The following is a 22,002-nucleotide window of genomic DNA, read 5'->3' on the forward strand; positions in this document are numbered from 1 at the left end:
CCAGATTGGACAAAATTGAAAGATGTTGGGAGACGTATCTCGATTCATATACTCTGACTAATTATGATGATAATACAGCTGAAATTTGAAACCAATTTTGCATTTACACTGTACATAGTTATAATAGACTACATAGCTACAAACTACAAAACTTACTAATTAAATCAATATCTAAAGTTTTAAATTCAAGATTTTGACAGAGCATACAGGAGTAATATTAACAGTAATATCAATAAAAAAACTTATTTAAATAAACCTAAAATTTGTCACTAACAACACATTGTTCTTTAATACAACAAAGTAATCCTAGTTGTTACAGTGAAAGGTACACCTGGTATTAAAAAATCATCAAATGTTTGTGGTTTTCCAACAATTCTTGCTTGGCAATCCTCATAATCCATAATTCACCGTCCGCACGTTGGCAAGTTTACCCTGAAGAATGCATTTAATTCTATCAGGCTGGCTAAAGTGAGAAAAACTGCGTACATTAACAAACACACCCTGCCAACTCTTTTATCGAGCTGAAATTTGTTTAGCGCAAAGGCGATGTACAACATTAGTAATGTTGAGAGAAGTGAAATAGCACTGTATTCAATACCAGCTGAGTTGATACCGACCTGAAATAAAAAAACAAATGAGATATATATATATATATATATATATATATATATATATATATATATATATATATATATATATATATAGTGGAACAACCAATTGGAATAAATTCGGAAATGAACAAATGGAAGAGTGTTCAAAAAAAAGCTCTACATATAACATATGTGTCATGTAACAGTGGCCAATGGCAGCTTTTTCAAATACAATACTCTATATTTTATACAATTTTTAAATTCCCTAAAACATTGTAGACATATTGCCATGTACAATGTCCTATACCTATCTTTAACTGTTTTGGAAACATTAATATTTTCAGATTGATTTAAAAATATACTACAAAACGCTGAATGCTTATTTTCCATGCAGTTGTTGATAATGAGAAAATAAGCAAAAATTATTTCAGCCTTCCTTTTTATAAATATTAAATACAATAAAATATTTTTAATAATAGTTTTGTTTACTTTAATCTAAAACGCCCGATCTTAGCAAATTGTTATCTGTATATATGATAGTAATTCTTAGTTTTATAGTACTACAAATAATTGTTTAGAATAATAAAATCCGAATATGCAAGAAAGGCAAATTCTTTGTCATTTTTGTCCAATTTCATATTTTATTAGAAATAGGATTTCTTAACATCAACGGATTGAAATATCTAAAAAGGGTACATACCAAGCTTTGCTTTATAGATAAAAGAAGCACAAAAGATATAGCGATGGTGGGATATCGATGCAAGCGCCTCTAGTTTATCTTCACCATGTCATCAGTGGTTTTTTTTAGTTTGTTGTTTGTTTTCTTATGCCACACCACGTACTTATTCAACATAGAGACAATGAAACACGTGAAAAAAAAACGGACCAGAGTATAGATGTAATGACGAAGGAGGTAAAGTCAACGTAGCGCCGTGTTTCTGGAGAATAAACAAGTCCTTAAGGAAATAACTGGTCGAAATACTGCATTCCACGCCTTTTGTTGTATACTCCGTCACTCGATAAATAGATATACCAAATTTTTGTTTTTTTTTTGTTCATACGATCCTCTTCCTTTTCCTTTTCTCCTTTTAAATCAATCCGAAGCTGCGATCACAAGGAAGGAAACTATGTCCTGGTTCTCGATACCTTTGTATAATTTTAGCAAATTTATATGTATTTGCAAGAGTGTAAAGAAACTAAGCCATGGTTCGATTTTTTACTTTGCGAGCTGCAGTTATCAGAATGTAGGTATAATTTTGTTACTGTTGATAATGCAAAATTTTCAAGAAAATAATGTAAAAGCTAACAATATCATTAGCTCTTTTCTTAGCTATGGTTTCATCGTGCATGAAAAAGTACGATTTTCTAGAACCGGCAGCACAGACACAAAAGTGGTATTTTCACAGTTGCCAATTAAAAATCATCTCCACTCGTTACATGGCTGAGAGGTATATTGTGTTGATAATCAAACTCTAATAGCTCGATCCCTTCCTTGTTCTTCGAAATTTCTGCAATATTCTCTTTCATTTTTTGGATAAAAATAATGTGCCTTCTTCTCATTTTGCGTTTTTTTCAGTTATTAGATCTGTTTCTGCTAATATGAGGTTGTCCACTTTGTGGCAAGTCTGGCAAGTGTCCGACCGTGACTTTCTAAATGAGTAGTTATAATTTGAAATAAAGTGTCTACGAAAATAGTCGTATGTTACTTAAGGCTTTACTTTCTCATCGTTCTGGATGACAACGTATATATCAGGCTCGTACGTTTGAAAATAAAGCCTATGAATTTTTTTGCATATTTTAGCTCAGGTAGCATCTTTTGGAAAATGACTGTTTATGCGAATCAATTTGACGTATGATATCATCACGTATCGTGTTAGATCTGATATCATCACGTATCGTGTTAGATCGATTAATGAGTTTTCCACGCATATCTTTTAACCCAGATATTACTACCGCCCTTTTAAAAGGCAGTGTAAATTATGCGTAATTTAGGTTAGTACAGCTACCAACTGATAGATGGCTCTAGGTGAAGTGTTTTCAAGAGCCAGCATTCGACAAGTTTTAACGATTTTAGTGCGCGCACATGCTGTAATTGTGAGGTTATCTGTGTAAATTGCCAGGTTTTGGACTACAAAATGGATGCTTATAATTGGAGGTAAGTTTAGAATTAAAAAACTGTTATTTCACGGCATTGGCATGTGGATTATTGTATAATAGGGACTTATGTACGTATATTCTTGGCTCGAATAATTGTCACGTTGTTTCAAAGGCTCGCCGCTTGGGATTTCATTTTGTTCTTTTAAAAGGACGGTAGTAATTAGTACTACCAACGTGCGTATTGTTTCAGGAGGCCTCTCAAATTGCATGAGCTATTAGAAAAGCTTGATTCTGATGAAATCTCAGTCCCTCCAGATGGTTTGATCATATTTCCCCCAGAAAATGCCAATGATGATGTCACCGATTGCGACTCCGGCGATGAAGAACTAACTACAATAAATAATTTACCGGGTAGTCAGTTGAGAAACGATGTAGAACTTGTTTTTGACAACGCGACTGAATTACCACAAGATTCTGTGAATTCCAGCCTACCAGAAGAAGATTCGGATGATGACAATATACCATTGGCTTTGTTTTTTTCCAAGGAAAAGCTGCCCCATCAATTAGAGAAGAGAATATCTGCACACTGGATTCAAGGAGACTTGTATCAACACCCTGATTGTACTTACTGGAAAACTCAATTTGGACCGAAAATGACTCAGTCGCCGATGGAAATTTTCAATTTGTTTTTTGATGATGAAGTCATCAATTTGGTTACCGAATACACTAACATCTACGCAGGACAAAGAAATCTTTTGAACGACATTACTCAAAATGAGATTCGATGTTTTATAGGCGTTCTTGTATTGAGTGGTTATGTGGTTGTGCCGAAAAGGTACATGTACTGGGAAAATCGTGACGATTCGCACAACGCAATGGTGGTAGCTGCTATATCTAGGGATAGATTTTCCCACATAATGAAAGTTTTGAATGTTTGCAATAACTTGTCATTAGATAAATTTGATAGATTTGCCAAGATGCGACCCCCTGTTCGACGTAATAAACAAAAAATTTATAAAATTTTCCCCTTTAGAACAACATCACAGCATAGATGAGGCAATGGTTCCGTATTTTGGTCGCCATCCCACAAAACAATTCATCAGGGGAAAACCAATCCGTTGGGAATACAAAATGTGGGTAGGAGCCCTTCGTCTGGGATACATAGTTTGGTTTTCTCCTTACCAAGGTAATTCCACTACAATACCTGAACAATATAAAGTCCTTGGATTGGGTGCATCAGTAGTTCTATCCTATGTAGACAGATTGAATGAAGTATGGCCTCAAAGGCGATTCCATCTTATTTTTGATAATTATTTTAATTCTATTCATTTACTGCATGAGCTAAAACAAAGAGGCATATTTGGTACAGGCACTGTAAGGGAAAATCGCACCATGAAATGCCCTTTACCCTGTTCATCTATTATGAAAAAAACTGAACGTGGTAAATACGAGTATCGTCTTGATAAAAATACAGGAATAGTGGTTTGCCGCTGGCATGATAATAATATCGTTTTTATTGCTTCCAATTTTGTACCAGTAATGCCTTGCTACTCTGTAAAGAGATTTTCACAAGCAGAGAAAAAACATATTCAAGTTCCTCAACCAAATATTGTTAGAATATACAATAACTTCATGGGTGGCGTTGATCGCAGTGACCAGAACATCAGTTTATATCGAGTGTCCATAAGAGGAAAGAAATGGTATTTTCCCCTTTTTGCTCATTGCGTTGATATGGATATTCAAAATGCGTGGCAGATTCACAAAACTCAAGACGGTAAACTGGATTAACTTGAATTTAAAAGATCTATTGCAACTAATATTTTGGAAACTTTTAAAAAAGAAACAAAACGCGGACCTTCTAAGCGGAATTCGAATTCGGTAGCCAATTCAAGATATGACGGTATTAACCACTTGGTTCTTTATCAAGACAAGCAATCGCGATGTGGATATTGTCACAAAAAAGTCCAGTTTTTGTGTGAAAAGTGCAAAATAAATTTACATCCAAAATTTTGTTTTAAATCCTTTCATTCTTTGTAAATTGATACTAATAAAATATATATATCTGGTACCGTATATTACTACCATCCTTCTATAAGAACATGTCAAAACTTGACAGGTATCGTCATAAAAAAATATATGATTGTGTTTTTTGGTTCCATATGCTATAATTTCCATGAAAATTCGAAATTAATTCAAAATGTTAACAATAAAAGTTTCAGTAATATCTGGGTTAATGCTGGAATATCTTTTAAGCGCTTGATAATAAGTTCTACTCATACTAACGCCATATAATGAACAAAATTTTTACAAACCCTGTTTAAAATTATGCTAAGTTTTATATTCTATTCGTAGGAACAAGAACGTTTTAGTCCTCCACCCCCTTCAGGTCTAGATCTGACAACCTTTGTATAACTACTTGCCCCTCGAGAAATATGGCGTGTTTTTCTCTATTAGCAATATCACTAAATATTGCCAAAATGTCTCGCTTAATTTTAAAAATATTTAAATTTATAGTTACAGTTTTTGCCAGTCTTTTGGCATTTTTTTTAATGCCGTTATAAGATTTCCCTTCAGCGTTCCTTTTCTCAGCAATATTTCTATTTCACTCACTTTCATCTCTTGCTTGCTTCTTGTCTACTTGTTTTTTTACAAATGTTTGTTTCTGTTCACTATCACTTTTAGAATCACTGTGCATCAGTGATAAAATTTTAACACTTAAACTAAACAAAGAAAATCATCTATGACTAGGTCCGGGGTCACCTGGAGGAAATGGTCACCTGGTCACTATCCGAAATTTTGCCGGTATTTAATAGACTCTTTAAATATCATAAAATGTTTAGAATATTGACGTACATTAAAAACGAATAGGCCACATCGGCGTCTTCCACATTTTGCAGATGCTGCATCGAAGCATCTAAAAAACAAACTATTTACTCCATGACAGCTCTGAAGCTGTCTCCTTTTTACAATGAATCCAATAAGGAGACATCTTAATGTTCATTATATTTCCCTTAAGAGTTAACAGAGCTGCCTCGTTTTTGTACCAATCGATAGAGCGCACTGAATTAACACACATTGAATAAAAACCAAAATTCGTAAAAATATGGAGCTGCCACCTTTTTGCACCGATGTCTTCGATTATACTTCGCAAAAGAAAACAAAAAATCATGAACGTTCGTCATTTCCCCAGAAGATGGTCTCTTATAATTCTGCCAAGAAGTAACTTATTTCTTTTATAAAATACCTAAACTACGGTTTTGCTGATCTATTTTCTAATAATAAATCTAGATTCTTTGATCCTAATGATAAATTTTGACTTTAGTAAAAAATATATACAAATAAATCACTAATAATTACTAGACAATCTAAATATAGGCAATACAAAGTCGAAAAGAGATACAGATTAATTTAAACAAGCTATTGATGATAATCTAGAAAAATGAAAAGTTTAGCTAGATTAAAAAATAAGAATAAACTGGCTGACATTTAAAACAGCTGCAGTCGGTTTCTCGTGCATGTTCACTCTGTACTTATATCTGTAGACAAGCTTTGCATACTTTTGTATCAACCTTATTAGGTTTATTAGGAATGCCTCCACTGATTGGGAATCTGATTGGGAAATTCACCGTCAAAATATCAAGTATACAAAAAACTATGAAGGATTAAACAGTATGAAAATGAGTAAATACCTATAAAGATAGCCGATAGAATTTATATTATGAGGAAGAAAGTAAGTAGCCCTCAGTGTTTTACTGATGTGATTTCGTCATCAAATCATTTGGCTAGGATTAATTAAGTCATTTTCCATACAGCTGCTACTGAAGGACCTTTTTGGAGATCGTTGCTAAACTGCTGTAAACCAAATGCTCCCAAATCAGGTGGTAAACTTCTATGACGACAGATTCCAAAAGTTGGTTGTTTGATATGATAAGTGACCTAGTATGGAGGAAAATTTTGTACAAAAGAACTAGAATAGACAAGAATAGAAAAGAACTATAGAATAACCATAGATTTTCATTAAAATATAAAAAATTTTCAAAAAATTGTTTATTTTTTTTATATTAAAACCTAAAAACACGACATTTTATTGTTTGTAATAATAAAATATTTACCCAATGTCTTCCTGCAATGGTTGGCATAAATGTTGCTTTAATAAACCAAGGTAACCCTAAACAGAGTAGAATATCAAACGTATTTGAACCTATAGAGTTGCTAATTCCCATGGAACCATGACCTAGAAAAAATGTTTAATCATTTTACAGATTCAAGCAGAACTTGTAGAACAATAAACAAAAATAGATATACGCAAATAGGTTAAAAATTATTTATTTGTCACCCTACTTTTGCATAAGTTCAATGACTTAACCATCATTTTGTTTATAGATAATATTTCGTTTATATATAATCACTTTTGTTTTATTACGGGTTGTTTAATATCCATAATTATTCTGTGTGATATAAAAGTTCATGGAATAGTCTAATTTATATTATATTCAAAAAAGTATAAACAAACCACTCGCAGTAACAAAGTCAAAAATAAAACCAGTTATTGACATGTCATGCTATATGTTAATATATAAATTACGGAGACAACGAATGTTCTGAAATTCAAATAGGAAGGTAACCCAAGTAGTCTAAACTACAGTCCATTTAATTTAAAAACCGTTGCACGTCATCGGCTTCATAGCCCGTAACGTCACATGATACCAACACGAAATATTTAGGCGGTAGGTGTATTCTTTTTTAGAATCACTTTGCCGAGTACACTGGCATTACAGCCACCAGACATATTTTATTATATACGCGTAGAACTAATTTTTAAAGATTTCTATTAATGTTAACTTTAAAAAATACACAATAATATGTTTCATTTAATTTGTATAAATGCATTATAAAGCGTTCTTATGAAGAACATTTGTTCGGAACACACTGTAACTGTAATCGAACGAAGGTAAAATTTTGGCATAAATTGGTAACACTTATTTGACAGTTGCGGTGTTGACACTTTAGTTTTGTTTTTATTATTTACTATTAATTAAACTATGTTGTTTTTTAAACAAGCGGCTCAAATTGTTTTTAACAAGATTATTTTTTAACTCTTGTTTTGTTTCTATTTATTTACATTAAATATTAATTTATTTTGTTGTATACTGTTGTTGTACACTTTTGCAATAATTATGTGACCTACTTGATTTAAAATGGGTTCAGGAATTTTTTATACTTTGGCAATTATGTCAACTTCGATCTCTGACGTAGATAATGACGTGCAACGGTTTGTAAATTGGATGGCTCTATTTCAGATTTGGATTTGAGAGTATAAAGAAATATGAGCGGTAACTTTAAATAACCATCTAAAGAGTCTCCAGATTATAATAAATTATGCAAGATATGACCGTTGATCATTTAATTGAATAAAGTACAGTTAAACCTCGATTATCCATCAGGGCACCGGACCAAGGGTATGACGGATAATTGAAAAGACGGTTAAGAGAACATTAAAAAAAAAAAATAAAAATTCATAGTATAACTCTCAAATTTTATTTGTATGTTTTATTTGACAATATACGAGAGATTTATGTTAGTACAATCAATTTGATTTAAAATTTTCCGAAATCTTTATTTATTTTATTGTTTCTTCACATTTTGCAACGGCTGAATTTCTTAATCGACGTAAAATCATCAAATCTACCTTATTTGCGTCTTCTTGCCGGGAATACCACTTGATGAATTGTTGTATGTGCGATTCACTTTCTCTGGCTTCTTTTCGCAAATCTTTGTGAATTGCAATAGCATCATCAACATCGCCACCGTCACAGTCTGTGTGAGCATCTGTTCCCATTTCAACGATTTCATCATCTGTCAGCAATCGATAGCCGCTTGCGTCCTCATCACAAATTAACCATTTGTTTATGTCATCTTTAGAGGCAACGAAAACAAAATAGTTGATTCAGCTATAACTTCATTTGTTACCGCATCACGCTCCTCTGTCATGGGGACATTTTCATCTTGAGTTGATTCAGGCCATAATTTATTCCATGCTCTTTTCAGCGTTACTTTAGAAACACCAGCCCAAGCATCCACAGCATTGTCGACTGCGTGTTTTAAATTGTATGCTTTCCAGTATTCCGGCAAAGAATATTCCTCTTCCTTAACTAGGTTTTGAATAATTTTTTTTCTGTATCTTCTTTTGAACGTTTCAATGACCGATTGATCCATTGGCTGTATCAACAATGTTGTATTCGTAGGCAGAAAAGAAAACGTGATATTTCCATCGTCACTTCGCAGCATAACGGCTTCCAGATGGGCAGGTGCATTGTCCAAAAGAGAATCGCCCTTGGTGGCAAATTTTTTGCTTGCAAGTATTGACGAACGTCCGATATAAAAACCTAAAAGCAAGACGTTAGAAAATTAGATAAACAAATTTTGGTTTGCAGTACATACCTTTTGGAACCAGTCAGCGAATATTTCCGGGGACATCCATGCATTATGTTGCGCATAGTAGTTAACGGAAAGCGCATTCATATTTATGCCCTTGAAATAACATGTTTTTTTTTGCTGTACCAATCAATAATAAAGAAGGCGATGGTCACTACTTGCATTTAACCACACCATTGCTGTGATTCGTTGCTTTTGCGTTTTAAATCCGGGTGCATATTTCTCAGACAATGCAGCGAGTGTTTTAGTTGACATTGTTTTGTAGTTTAAACCAGTTTCATCCGCATTGAACACTTGATCACGTGTTAAACCATATTCATCGATCATAGCTTGAAACTTTCTTTTATATCCGTCAACGACTTCAATATTTGCGGCGCTCAATTTTTCACCTTTAGTTTTCAGTTCCCGAATACCGTGGCGATTTTTGAACTTTTCCAACCAATCGCTGCTTCCTTTGAATCAAGGATCACCATTCAATTTCATGTTAAAAAAATGCTTTTTCGGCAACAATTGGTCCAGACAAAGGAACACTTTCGCTTCTTTTTTCAACGAACCACAAATACAGAGCCGTGCAGAGGGATTCATTTGTGGCTTTTTTCATTGTCTTACGATGTTTCACCCCGACATCCAACTATTACATTTGGGAAGCATACTTTTCAATTCCTCTAGCATTTTTTTTTAAATCATTGATTGTTGTTCTCGTAACATCATACTTTTTGCTCAATGCGACAGCAGAAACACGTTTCTTTAGTTATGAAATAATTTCTATTTTTTTTTTCAATTGAAAAAACAACTTGTTTTCTTTTTGATGTTTAAGATGTGGAAGGCTCCATTTTTCGAAACTTAATTGATCAAACGATTAAGTGACATAATCAATGTTCGAATTTGAATCAAACTGAATTATGGTGACACACAGATATTGACTGTAATAATTATTGTGCTGTGCGTTTTTATTCTCGATTCTAAAGACTAGACTAGACTCTGCGATTCTAAAAACAGAACTCTTAAAGCACGGTATCATTTATCATTAACTATTTAAATTGAAATTTATTAGAGAACCCTGACTAAGAACAAAAATTATTTACAAAAAAATGCGGTGTTGGCATAGCTGTACGTATACATTTCAACGAATTTCATTTGGCTTATTGCAATCTGCATTTTACAATCTGCATTTTACAAAATGAATTACTAAATTGTTACTTATGTAGTCAATATAACTTATGTACGGACCCTAGCGGTTAACAGAGAGTTAATAGAGAGACGGATAATCGAGGTTCCACTGTATGTTCTACACTCCCATTAGAGTTTTATCAATCGCAAATTATTTCTTTTACCGGAGTCTTAAACAACACAACTTAAAAAAAAAAACAAAAAAATAGGGATACATAATTATTGTTTTATCTCATAGCTCTAGTTTGAAGTATCAATTTGAAATTTATGAAAGAAAAGAACATGGCCATTTAGCAGATATTGGTTCAGCTGGTAATGTGGTCCTTAGGTTATCAGAGTTTAATTCGAAACACCACAATTATAAATCGTACTTTGACAATTGGTTCAACTCCACCAACTTGCAGTTCAAATTAGCAGTGTGTTGGAACTGTAAGGAAAAATATACTCGCCGATTGTAAACTGATATCAGACAAAGAAGTGAAAAAACAGGGAAATTGGTATGAATTTTGGCATTCCATATTTTCGAAAACTAAAGCAGCTCGAAAATTTTTTTAGAAGAATTTTTAAATTTCTCGCTAAAGCTATGTCAAAACAAAAAATTATTTTGAGTGTCTATATTTAAAATTTATGCAATATAGGGTTAATTAACACATATAAAGGCTTTAAAAGAAATTAAAAAAAATAACTGTAATAATATATTAGTAAAGATGTACAATATTTACCTTGTTTTGCAACAATAACACTAGAAACAGCCTCCGGAACGCTAGTTCCAGCAGCTAAAAACGTTATGCCCATAACCGAATCAGGGATTTTTAAGGTGTCACCTAAAACATATACACATGAAAAATTATATAAAAATTATAGTACAGTTAAGTACAATATATGTTAGGTTAATTAAAGTTCACTTCTAAATCTAGATCAGTGAAACTCTTTGAAAAAGTAGTTCAAATAAATTTTCACAAATAATTAAAATATTAAAACTAAAAACTCCTAATTTTAGGGTAGTATTAAACAAGTTTATAACACTGTAGTTTTCTGGCTGATTTTTATTTCATTTTTTCATCAATAGTAGAATTAGTTCGCTCGATATCCATTCTTTCGGTATTTTATTGTGTTTTATAATTTTATTCATCAATATTCGTTTCCGAATCTCGTCTTTACCTTCTGCTTTTTTGTTCTTCAGATTTTCAAGTATTTTACGAAGTCTCTGTATATTTACCTTTTATTAAGTTCTTTATTTGTGTTACCTGCATAGACCTATTTAGGTAGTCAATACATGTATCCTTTTCTATATGTTTTAGTTATAGTGGTTCCTTTATCTCCGTTCTTTGAAATCTTATAAAGTGCCATATTTCCTTTTGCGGACCACAAAAATCATGTTTCATTTCTTTCAAAAAGCATTCCCAGTGATCATTTTTTATTTTTCTTACGAGTGCATGGGTTTCGTTTCTTCTTCTTCTTCAAGTGCCATCTTCGTTCCGAAGGTTGGCGATCATCAGGACTATACGTATTTTTGAAACTGCTGACCGAAACAGCTCGTTTCTTATTGTCTTGTAATTATGGTATGCCTCTTGTGTTTTGGTTGACATGTATGTTAGGTAGCTTTATTCTTTTCTTTAAATTTTTTCTTCACTTCTGTACAAAAAAATGTCTAAATGTCGTTATATCTAAATTTATTCAATTGTAAATGACAACCAAAATAAATAATTGATGTAGATATGTACCAAACGAATTTTTTTTGTACGCCACTGACATTTCGGAAACAACAGTCTGTCATTGTTGCTAGCTACTTTGAACGCAAGTATTTATTCCTAGGTTCCATTCTTGGTTGGTTTTGTTTGTTTTTCCTTGTTAGAATGAAGGAAAAATAAAAGGAAATTAGATGAAATGTCGTCATGTTATATGTATTCTGTTATGTTTGTAGTAGCATCCTCACAAGGGTAAGCCTGTAAAGATACAACAGCTTTATTGCATAATGTAGTTTTTTTAATTTGTAATATGTTTTGATAAAGTGTTAAATAAGCTCGAAAGCTCAGCAAACCATAAAGAGTTTCACTTATGGCCGGTTTTCCCGCTACCTCTTATTGCACGTTTTGTTGGATAGGACAAAAATCCTATAGAATAAAACGTGGCATGTAAACAGCAAAACGTACGTCTTGTCGAATCGAAATGAAATCCAAGGTCAGATCGTAGAAATGATGGGAGAAGCATAGTTTTGCGAGAACTGATAGGATAAAACGTTACGTGAAAATACATGTTCAGACAAGTCGTCCGATCTTGACTGATTTGACGACTAGTTCCACTGCAGTTCGTTTCATTTTTCCCAGAAAAAGCCTAATAATGTCAGATTTGCGGCAATGCACCCACGATTTTCTAGGGGAATTTATTGAATTGTATAAAAGTTTTTAAGTAGTTATGTTTTAAAACCACGTAGATTGCATTACAGGTTTCAGGAATTATTTGGCTTAACGCTGGTTTTGATATTATGATTGTGAACTCCAAGTCCTTGACGCTGCGTCCTGTTGTAAGATATCTGAGAGTTGCTGTGAGTCTTTCATGGGGTGTAATGGCTTTTCTCATGAGGTGTCTTATTTCAATATGTATGGTGTTACCAACTCTAGCAATTGACAATAGGCTGAGGTGTCCATTCGCAAATAATTGCGCCAGTCATCTGGTTCGCCTCTTTTAGTAACGAGACTTGGGAATACTGGTTTCTTTTTAGAAGCCCACTCTCTTGACCATCTTGTCTTTTCCCTCTTCATACCTTGTTTCCTCAGTCATAGTAACTTTATAGTTGAAAAAATAAAAGAAAGCAGTTGTGTTTCCTCCATAATAAAAAAAACGCTAAACAAACTTCACACAACTCAAGACTCTGAATTAGAAATGAGGTAGAAAACGGAAGGAAAAACGTAGTGTGTATACACTGGACAAAACGTACATTTTGTAGTACGTTTTATATGACTCACAAAACGTACAATAATACGTAGTGTGAAAACGGGCCTTTAAGGCTAATAAATGATACAACAAATTCAACATATATATATATATATATATATATATATATATATATATATAATAAATAAATTTAATTAAACGTATACAGTTGAATTTACCTATTATAGTTATCATCCAAGCCACTGCATAGGACAACGATCCAATCCAAACGATGCACATTACAAATGTTAGCGGAAACCATTTCTTGAATCTCTTCGCTTCACAATCGGGAATTGTAAACAGGAATATCAAATATATGGGCCACGTTATTATCCAAGTTGCCTGCAAAAAAGTATGTTCCGTATTTAACGTATGCTTTTCAAAAACATTTACGCGTTTTATAATGAATGTTTTGTATTTGGTAAAATGAACGGAAATAAAAGTTCCCGAGGTAATAACATGGAAAACCGAATGTTGCTTTATCAAAATTATTTTATATTGCTGTAATATCTAAGTGACCTGAGCGAAAAAGTTTTTATAATGTCTTACAATAGATAAACAAATTTTTATAGATTATTTATTAAGATAAATAAAAATAATCAAAAAATATTTCGTTGCCTCATATTTATCTAATACTATCGTTGCCTAATACTATCTAAAATATCTCAGACTAAAAATAGAAAAGCAAGAGCAGTCAATATGCAGTTCCTATTGATGTAAAAAATATATAGAGTACGTATGGCACTATTATTGCTGATCACATGTAAGGCTTTTTAAACCTTATAACTTCTATTAGATTAAGTTTTTCATTCATCTAATAGCATATTTTACAAGAAATAAAACCTATTTTAAGATTTTTATTTACAAACAATACATAAACCAATACTATTTTTTAGAAATAATTAAATCTTGTTTTTTCATAAAATCCTTGTTAATTATAAATACATTTATTAAAGAGCCATATATTAATCATAAATATTTATGTTTTACAATAAAGACTACAATTCCTTTCCCCTCCATAGCTCACGCGAGCTTCAAAGACGGACGATTTTGAGGACCACATTGTGAAGCTTTGTGGACAATTCCGTTGAAAGGCGATCTCCTTCGAATTTCGCACATTAAAATCATAAAGTACGTTCTTTCAAATGACGCTAATTAGATCTCTTAATTATTATAAACAAAAGCTGGGGATTTAAAACACAACTTCTTCCCAAATTGTACTAAGCCAACTTTTTCTTTTTTAAATTTGTGAAAAAATTGAAGCTGTCCCAATATGAAAATGTTTTTTTCCTGCACGTAATAGATAAAAAGTTATTCTAAATGTTTATAAGCAAAAAATCGACAGTTTTTGAAAAATGATTTTGCGATATTTAAAATATTTTTTTTTATTTTTTAATACTGTTGATAAAATAAATCTTCTTCTTTCACTATTTTCTGACTTAACTTTCTGCAAATAATTTAATTTTGGAATAACAAAAATAAAATAACTTTTAAAAATATTTTACCAATCGCTTTGAAATTTTGACAATATTTTAAGCATCAAAAGTTTTAACATTTGGTGCAACACAAAATTTTTAAGTTGATTGTTAAAAAAGTTATAAACGTTTATAAAAATTCAAAATTACTGACTTATTTTGCAATTTTCTAAGCAACAAATAAAGAAAGAAATATTTAAAAAACGCCATTTTAAAGGTTTTTATATGACCTATAAGCTTCAATTTCGCTGATAGACGAAATAAGCAAAAATTTACCGTTTTTGACCTTAACCCGGCGTCACCCATTTGAAAAATGTGTGTATAATAACCCAAGTGGGGTCACTTGGGTTATTATACACACTGGGAGGAGCTTGGTCACTTTCTCCCAAAACTTGAACTATTTTGGATCGTAAATGTTTTGTAAGTCGCGGATTACTTTTTTGTTCTTCCATAATTGGCGTAACTAATGCTAATCCCAGATCTTCCAGGAATATACGACGTTTCTTTGAATAGTCATTAGTGTTTGATCTGTAAATTACCTGGCTGTTAATTCCAGCTGCATCTATTAGTGAAAAAAATATTTTTAGTGGCCACCTTCTACAATTATGATCTACACTGTAACTTCCTGTCAACTCATCCACCGTATCAACTCCTCCTTTGTAAAGTTATAGAAACTCATGAATTCTGGTAAAAGTTTCTCGCCAGTATATTTATCTATTTCATCATCGTGATAAAGTGATAATAATAAAATCACGTTTTTCCCTTTTTTGGTACAAAGGATACCATAGTTATATGTTCCTGAAATCCAAATACCGAGGACTGTGGTTGTCTGTTCTTAATCTGTATAAATTCTAAGGAAATCATTCGCTTGTTTTTCCTCAGAGTTCCTACTGAAGTTAAACTATGTCTTCTTCTTCTCATTGCGCCGTCTCCTTTCGAAGGTTGGCGATCTAAATGGCAATTGTAGTTTTGGAAACTGCTGCGCGAAAGATCTCTGCGGATGAGCGGTCGAACCATCTCCTCAGGTCTTTCAGCCACGAGTTCTGGCGTCTTCCTACTGATCTTTTGCCCTGTACTTTTCCTTCCAGTATAACTTGAAGTAATTCATATCTTTCGCCTCTCAACACATGACCCAAATATTGCATTTTCCTCTCTTTGATTATTCTTAGTAATTCTTTTTGTTTACACATGCGACGAAGTACCTCAACATTAGGAACTCTTTGTACCCATGGAATCCTTAACATTCGTCTGTATATATACATCTCAAAGGCATCTATTCTTTTTTCTATTTCAGAGTCCATTGTCCAACTTTCACAGCCATACAGTAAGACAGAAAAACCGTGACATCTGATCATTCGGATTCTAAGCTGTAGACTAAGGTCTGATCTTGTAAAAAATGTTTTAATGCTCATGAATGTTTTCCTTGCTTGTTCAATTCTTGATAGGATTTCTTTTTTTGGATTAAACTGACTATTGATATTTGTTCCAAAATATTTTATGGAATTTACCTGTTCTATTATTTGACCCTTGGCATACACCTGTACGTTTATTGGTGTCTTTGAAAATACTAAAGTTTTAGTTTTGGAAACGTTTAGATGTAAACCGAACATTTCGCTGTGGTGAACTACCGCATTTATTATATTTTGTAGTTCTTGTGCGTTGCTTGCTATTAAGACGGTATCATCAGCATATCTGATGTTGTCTATGCTGATTCCGTTAATCTTAATTCCGCCTTGGACCTCGTCTAATGCTTCTCTGAATATAGACTTCGAATACAAATTAAAGAGTAGCGGTGATAAGACGCAACCCTGTCTCACTCCTCGTCGGATTTGTATGTCTTCGGATGTTGTGTGCTCTATTTCAATTGTTGCCGTTTGGTGCCAGTATAGTTCTAAGATAATTCGCAAGTCTTGTTCGTCAACTCCAATTGTTCTCAGAATTTCGATCATCTTTTGATGGTTAACGCAGTTAAATGCTTTTCGATAGTCAATAAAACATGCATATACATCTACATTCATGTCTCTGCATCGTTGCGTTAACACATTTAAAGCAAAAAGAGCCTCTCGTGTTCCCAATCCGTTTCGAAATCCGAATTGAGTGTCACTCATCTGGAACTCGCACTTCTTGTAAAAACTAAACTATGTCGTTTACGCAAAATTTTTACAAGTTCGTAAGAGGTATACCAATTATCGAAAGTGATATTTCAATTCTTATCAGAAATTGGTGCTATCAGTCTTTGGACAATGTCAATAGGTTTATTGCTTATTTGGTACGGGCCATCTGCCTGGGTCCCTGTATAAATTTCCATATTAAAAACATAAAAAGTACGGGAGTCTACTAGGACCTAAATTTTTGTTCCATATTTCTCGGGCTTGTTCGGAATATACTGCCGGAATGAGCACCGCCCACGAAAAGACTCTAACTTCTCGTCAATAGTCAAGTACTGTCCTGGTGAGTAAGCTTGTTGACAATTTGCGACAAATTTTTCAAAAACTGTCATAATAGGAGCCAACTTATCAGACTGTTGCCTTTCTTGTCGATTGTCTACATTATCGAAACGTAAACACTGCAATCAAAATGTAAATCTATTGAGTGCCATAACTGAACGAAATATATCAATTTCTGTACCATTTGTTCTGCCCAAGGTCTTTTAGATTACGATGATCATTTCTATATACACCCGCTAGGTAGAGGAGGCCAAATAATGCCTTTATTTCAACAATATTGGTCCTGCTACAATATGCTTTATCTTTGTAGGCTAACGCTTTTTTATCTATCAATACATTGGTTCAGACCGTGATACCTTCAAGCATTTCTTCATCAAAAAAAAAAAAAAGAAAAGCCAGCAATCTAAAAGAGTCTTAGCGTTTTTAGCATATGGTTTGGATCCTGGTAAGTTCGAAATTATGTTCTCTGCCCTTGTTCTAACTGCTTTATTACTATGGTGTTTTCTCCATTTTGTTTTAGAATTGTTACCTAAATAATAAGAAGTTTTTATCTTTTTTTCGCTTATTTTTAGATTCCAATACTTCTAGTTCCTCAATTTCTTTATTTTGTTCACCATCAGACTGATAACTTTTGTGATCAATTTCGTTTTCATCGTCGGAATCCATAATTTCGTACTCATCATCTTCGAGTTCCTGCCAAAGTGCCAATAGTTTGGCTTGTTCTTAATTCATTCTAGAGAAAAAAGCTTATATGTTTAAAAAATAACGCCACGAATTAAAATTGTCTTAGTTACCTTGCGAATTAAAATTGTGTCTTTGCCACCCAGGTGGGGTCTAATCGGATTGCATAACACTGTACTCACTTTAACGATCAACTTACAACTGAAATTGGTTCAGAATACCCAACGGCAACATGTTTTAGGAAGCTATAGGCAACCAATAAAACATCCGTGTATTAACCATTGAATTATGCTAGTTCTAAGTGGCCGGGTTAATCTGTTAGGAATTAATTAAGTTTAAAAAAAAATCGAGTGCAGGAGACATATAGGTTCTTGTTATAGAGGTTCATACTACTCAAAACAACTGTCGTTTGCCTGAAGGGAGCTGTGTTACAAAACAGGGGACTTTTTTTTGCTTATTTACACTAACTATATCGTACATCTTCCATTTTTTCATGAACCGCATTCCAGGATTCTAGAGCCTTAGCTTGTACAGTTCCAGTATCATATATTTTTTAAGTTACTTGGTAGTCTTAGAAAGGTGTTTGCCGTATGCAAATTTATGCCTTGTAGTCACGCACGATATGGTTGACTGTTCTAGTTTCTCTGCTACAAAATCCAATAAGGGAGCTTGTTATGACTCTGAGCTGATTTCAGCTTATTGTCCGCAGTACTTTAACCCTATAAGCACATGTCTGTCCAATATACATTTTGCGATAATCATGTATTTGACCGAGTATTTTTTTCCCAGTGAGAATAATATTGTCTTCGAATATTTTTTGGCACTTTCATGGACAGACATGGATCGAAGTATTTTCTAGTTGATGATATTCGGGCGTGTGCATCAGCTCTTTCATTGCCGTGTATTCTTTGGTGACCTGGAACACATACCACTGTAATGTTTCGCTAGTCTGTCGAGTTCCTCTCGACATACCCACACTAGCCTAGAGTCCGCCTTAGGGGTTATGAGAGCCTTCATGGCTGCTTACATATCTATGTATCTTAAATACTGTCTATCTGAATATTCTTTTAATTGACCTTTCTGCAGATTTATACTCTCTGCCCATTTATATTGAGAGCAAATGTTTAGTTGAAAAGGTAATTTAGACCTAAATCTGCGTGCTATATGGTCAGAAATTATTATCTGTTCAGTATCCCTAATTTAATTTATGATATTAATGTATTTCACTCTATAATATGCAATTGCCGTCTCCTTCCTTTTAATTAAATGTAATTTAAGGGGGCCCCCATAACTGCCGTTAGTGTGTCTCCCATAGCCTGTGTGATTCCAAGGAAGCAAGTCTTTGTACTTTACCAATTTGACGGTTGACTTTTTTACTGCAGTGTTGACCATAATACCACTTATGCATATGTAATTAATAGTTTTATTACCATGGTATAAATCCAATATAACATGTCTTGTTATATGATTTTAAACTTCACTTTTTGGAATAAGTGCGTCTGGCTATCATTAACGTCGTTATTGCTATCTTGGTTATTCGTTCGCTGTTCATAACAAGTAACATACATGCTAAGGTGGGTCATTCCTCCCAAATTTACCCTTCTGGTAAATTTCATGATTTTGGAGTTCTGGGGACATATGTTAAGCCCCAAAAGTTATTTCTTTAACGACAGTTAAAGCCTGCTGTATCTTGCCTCTGACTGTGCCATTAAATTTGCCGTGGGCAAAGATAACCAGGTCATCACATCCATGACTAGATTTCACAAGAAAAAAAATAAAACTCCTCCTACGTTGAAATTAACACAAAACGATCTTTGATGGTCTTAATACCAGGTGATCAATAGTCATCACAAATACTTTTTCAATTCTTCAGTTTCAAACAATAAAGGTTTGTGTTTAAATTGCCTGATTTAAGCTAAAATATTAATTGCTTCTAACATATTTGTCTGTTTCAGGAAGAAACTGACAAAGTATAAGAAAATAACTTTGTTACGAATGCAAAGTCATATAGGTATTGCTGGTAAGAACCCCAAAGTAACTTTAATTTCGATTTCAAGTAGAAGTTAAAATTTTACCATTGTAGTAAAATTTTACTATACCATTGTTCTAGACCATTGCACTAAAAAGTTGAGACTAAGTTTAGTAACCAGGGTATTACTATATTTCTGGTCTTCTTCTTCTTTCGGTGCCTATTCGTTTTAAATATTGGCGATCATTCTGGCTATAAATATTTTATTAACTGATGCTTTAAATATATTAAATATTGTCTTTGAAAACCATTTCCTCAGATTTTTTAACCATGATATTCTTTTTCTCTCAATTACTCGCTTTCCGAATACTGTGCCTTAAAGGATTATTTTCAGTAATCTGTATCTAGTGCTGTTTCTCATTATGTCTCCGAGATATTCTAATTCTCTCCTTTAAATCGTATGCATTACTTCTCTTTCTTTCCCCAGTCTTCGTAGTACAGTCTCGTTGGTTATCTTGTCCTTCCATGATATTCTTCTGTATAGCCATATCTCGAAGGCTTCGAGTTTTTTCTCCATCGTTTCAGTGAGTTTCTAGGATTCAACTCCAATAGTATAATATCGAGAATATATAACATCGTAGAAGCCTTACTTTTATTTCCAGATTGAGGTTGTGGCTTTTAAACAGTTTGGCCATGCTGTTGAATGCACTCCTAGCCTTCTCTATTCTACATTTTACTTTTTGTAAGTGATCCCATTGTTCATTTACTATTGTTCCAAGATAGGTAAACTGTTTTATTCGGTCCACTGGTGTACCGTTAACTTTTGTATTAAAATATTTTTTTTTTTTTAAATATCAATAACCAAGATTTAAAGAAAATCATTAAACTATTAAAAACAATTTTTGTTGAATATAAGGTAAGTTATAATTCTTTTGGGTTAATACAATAAAAAGTTAATGTTTTCCCATTAACCTACACCCTAACTTTATATTTTCGAACATAAATCACCTTGTACATACCTTCCAATATTTGCAGAAACACGTTAGTCTTTATCTTTCTAATAGAGAGAATTAGGTACAAAAAGAATAATTTATTAACTTCAGACCAATTCTCCAGAGAGTTGCCTTTATATCATCTTAATTTATAGATCCTATAATTCACCGGTTCCAAAAAACTGTCCTATTTTATCCTACACGCATCTAAAAATAGGAGATTTCCTGGATAATCCCGCCGTCATAACCAGTATCTAATGATAGTCCCTTATACGTTTGGGGAGACTGAATATCCAGTAGTAATTTATGTAGAATTTATGAATGTAAACAAAAAAATAAATCATTCTGATAAAGAAAATATTCTATCTAAATTATTATATTATAAGGATATGTTTTCGTATACTTTGAATAATATAATTATATTTGTATACTGTTTGAATAAAAAACATTCAAATTTGTGTGCAGTGTCGTTTTCAGCGCTTTCCTATTATGGATGGATTTAATGAGATTTCTTCATGTAGCTTTTAGGTAAAATTGCTGGGTAAAATATCACCTCCTCCTCAAGTTTCTAATAGCTCCTTTACGGAGGATGAAGAAAATATAGTTATCGAACAAAAAATTGTTGAGTTAAAAGATTTATTGGTAATAATTTACAAACTTTATATTATTCTTATTTGAAATAATACTATTTGAATAATTTTAGATGATGATTCATATTTAATACCAAGTGACTCTGAGCACTCTGATTTTTCTGAAAATTTATTGGCAGCAAAGCATGTTCATCAAATAAGAAACTATAGGTAAAATATACATAACACTTTAGGAGCTCCTAAGGAGCTTAGGAGCTTAGGAGTTTAGGAGCTAACTTTTGTTCCAATTTTTATTTTAGAAAAAATAATTAACAAGCCTGACGCTGCTGATCAACCTCCCAGAAAAAGAAAAAAAGTCAGTTATAACATTTAACTCGACGAAAAGCGACTTACCCCAAAATGAAAGAGACACTTAAGTTGCTCTTAAAATAAATGAGGAACTACTTCGTCCATTGGAGTATTTTACACAACTCTTCTCACTAGATATTTTAGATTACATAATTGAGCAGACAAATTTGTATAGTACTTAAATAAAAGGCACAAACATTGATACTGATTCTAATGAGATGACAGATTTTTTGTCAATTTTGTTGATGATAAGTATAATAGATCTTCCTTCGTA

General features: G+C 32.9%; 1 protein-coding gene across 2 annotated transcripts in view; it reads right to left on the reverse strand.

The window, feature by feature from the left end:
- Positions 1-16: 16 nt before the first annotated feature.
- The window catches only part of zyd (sodium/potassium/calcium exchanger zydeco), a 97,315-nt gene continuing 75,329 nt past the window's right edge, over positions 17-22,002 (reverse strand). The window contains exons 6-9 of one of the 2 annotated variants that reach the window (XM_072520278.1): positions 13,406-13,568; positions 11,015-11,116; positions 6,800-6,921; positions 17-617 (exon numbers count right to left, since the gene is read on the reverse strand). In XM_072520278.1, coding sequence (XP_072376379.1) covers positions 405-617; positions 6,800-6,921; positions 11,015-11,116; positions 13,406-13,568 — 600 coding nt within the window. In that variant the 3' untranslated portion in view covers positions 17-404. The remainder of the gene's footprint in view (positions 618-6,799; positions 6,922-11,014; positions 11,117-13,405; positions 13,569-22,002) is intronic. The other variant, XM_072520277.1, reaches the window with a different exon arrangement.

The sequence above is a fragment of the Diabrotica undecimpunctata genome, chromosome 1 (assembly GCF_040954645.1).
Source record: "Diabrotica undecimpunctata isolate CICGRU chromosome 1, icDiaUnde3, whole genome shotgun sequence".
Lineage (NCBI taxonomy): Eukaryota > Metazoa > Arthropoda > Insecta > Coleoptera > Chrysomelidae > Diabrotica > Diabrotica undecimpunctata.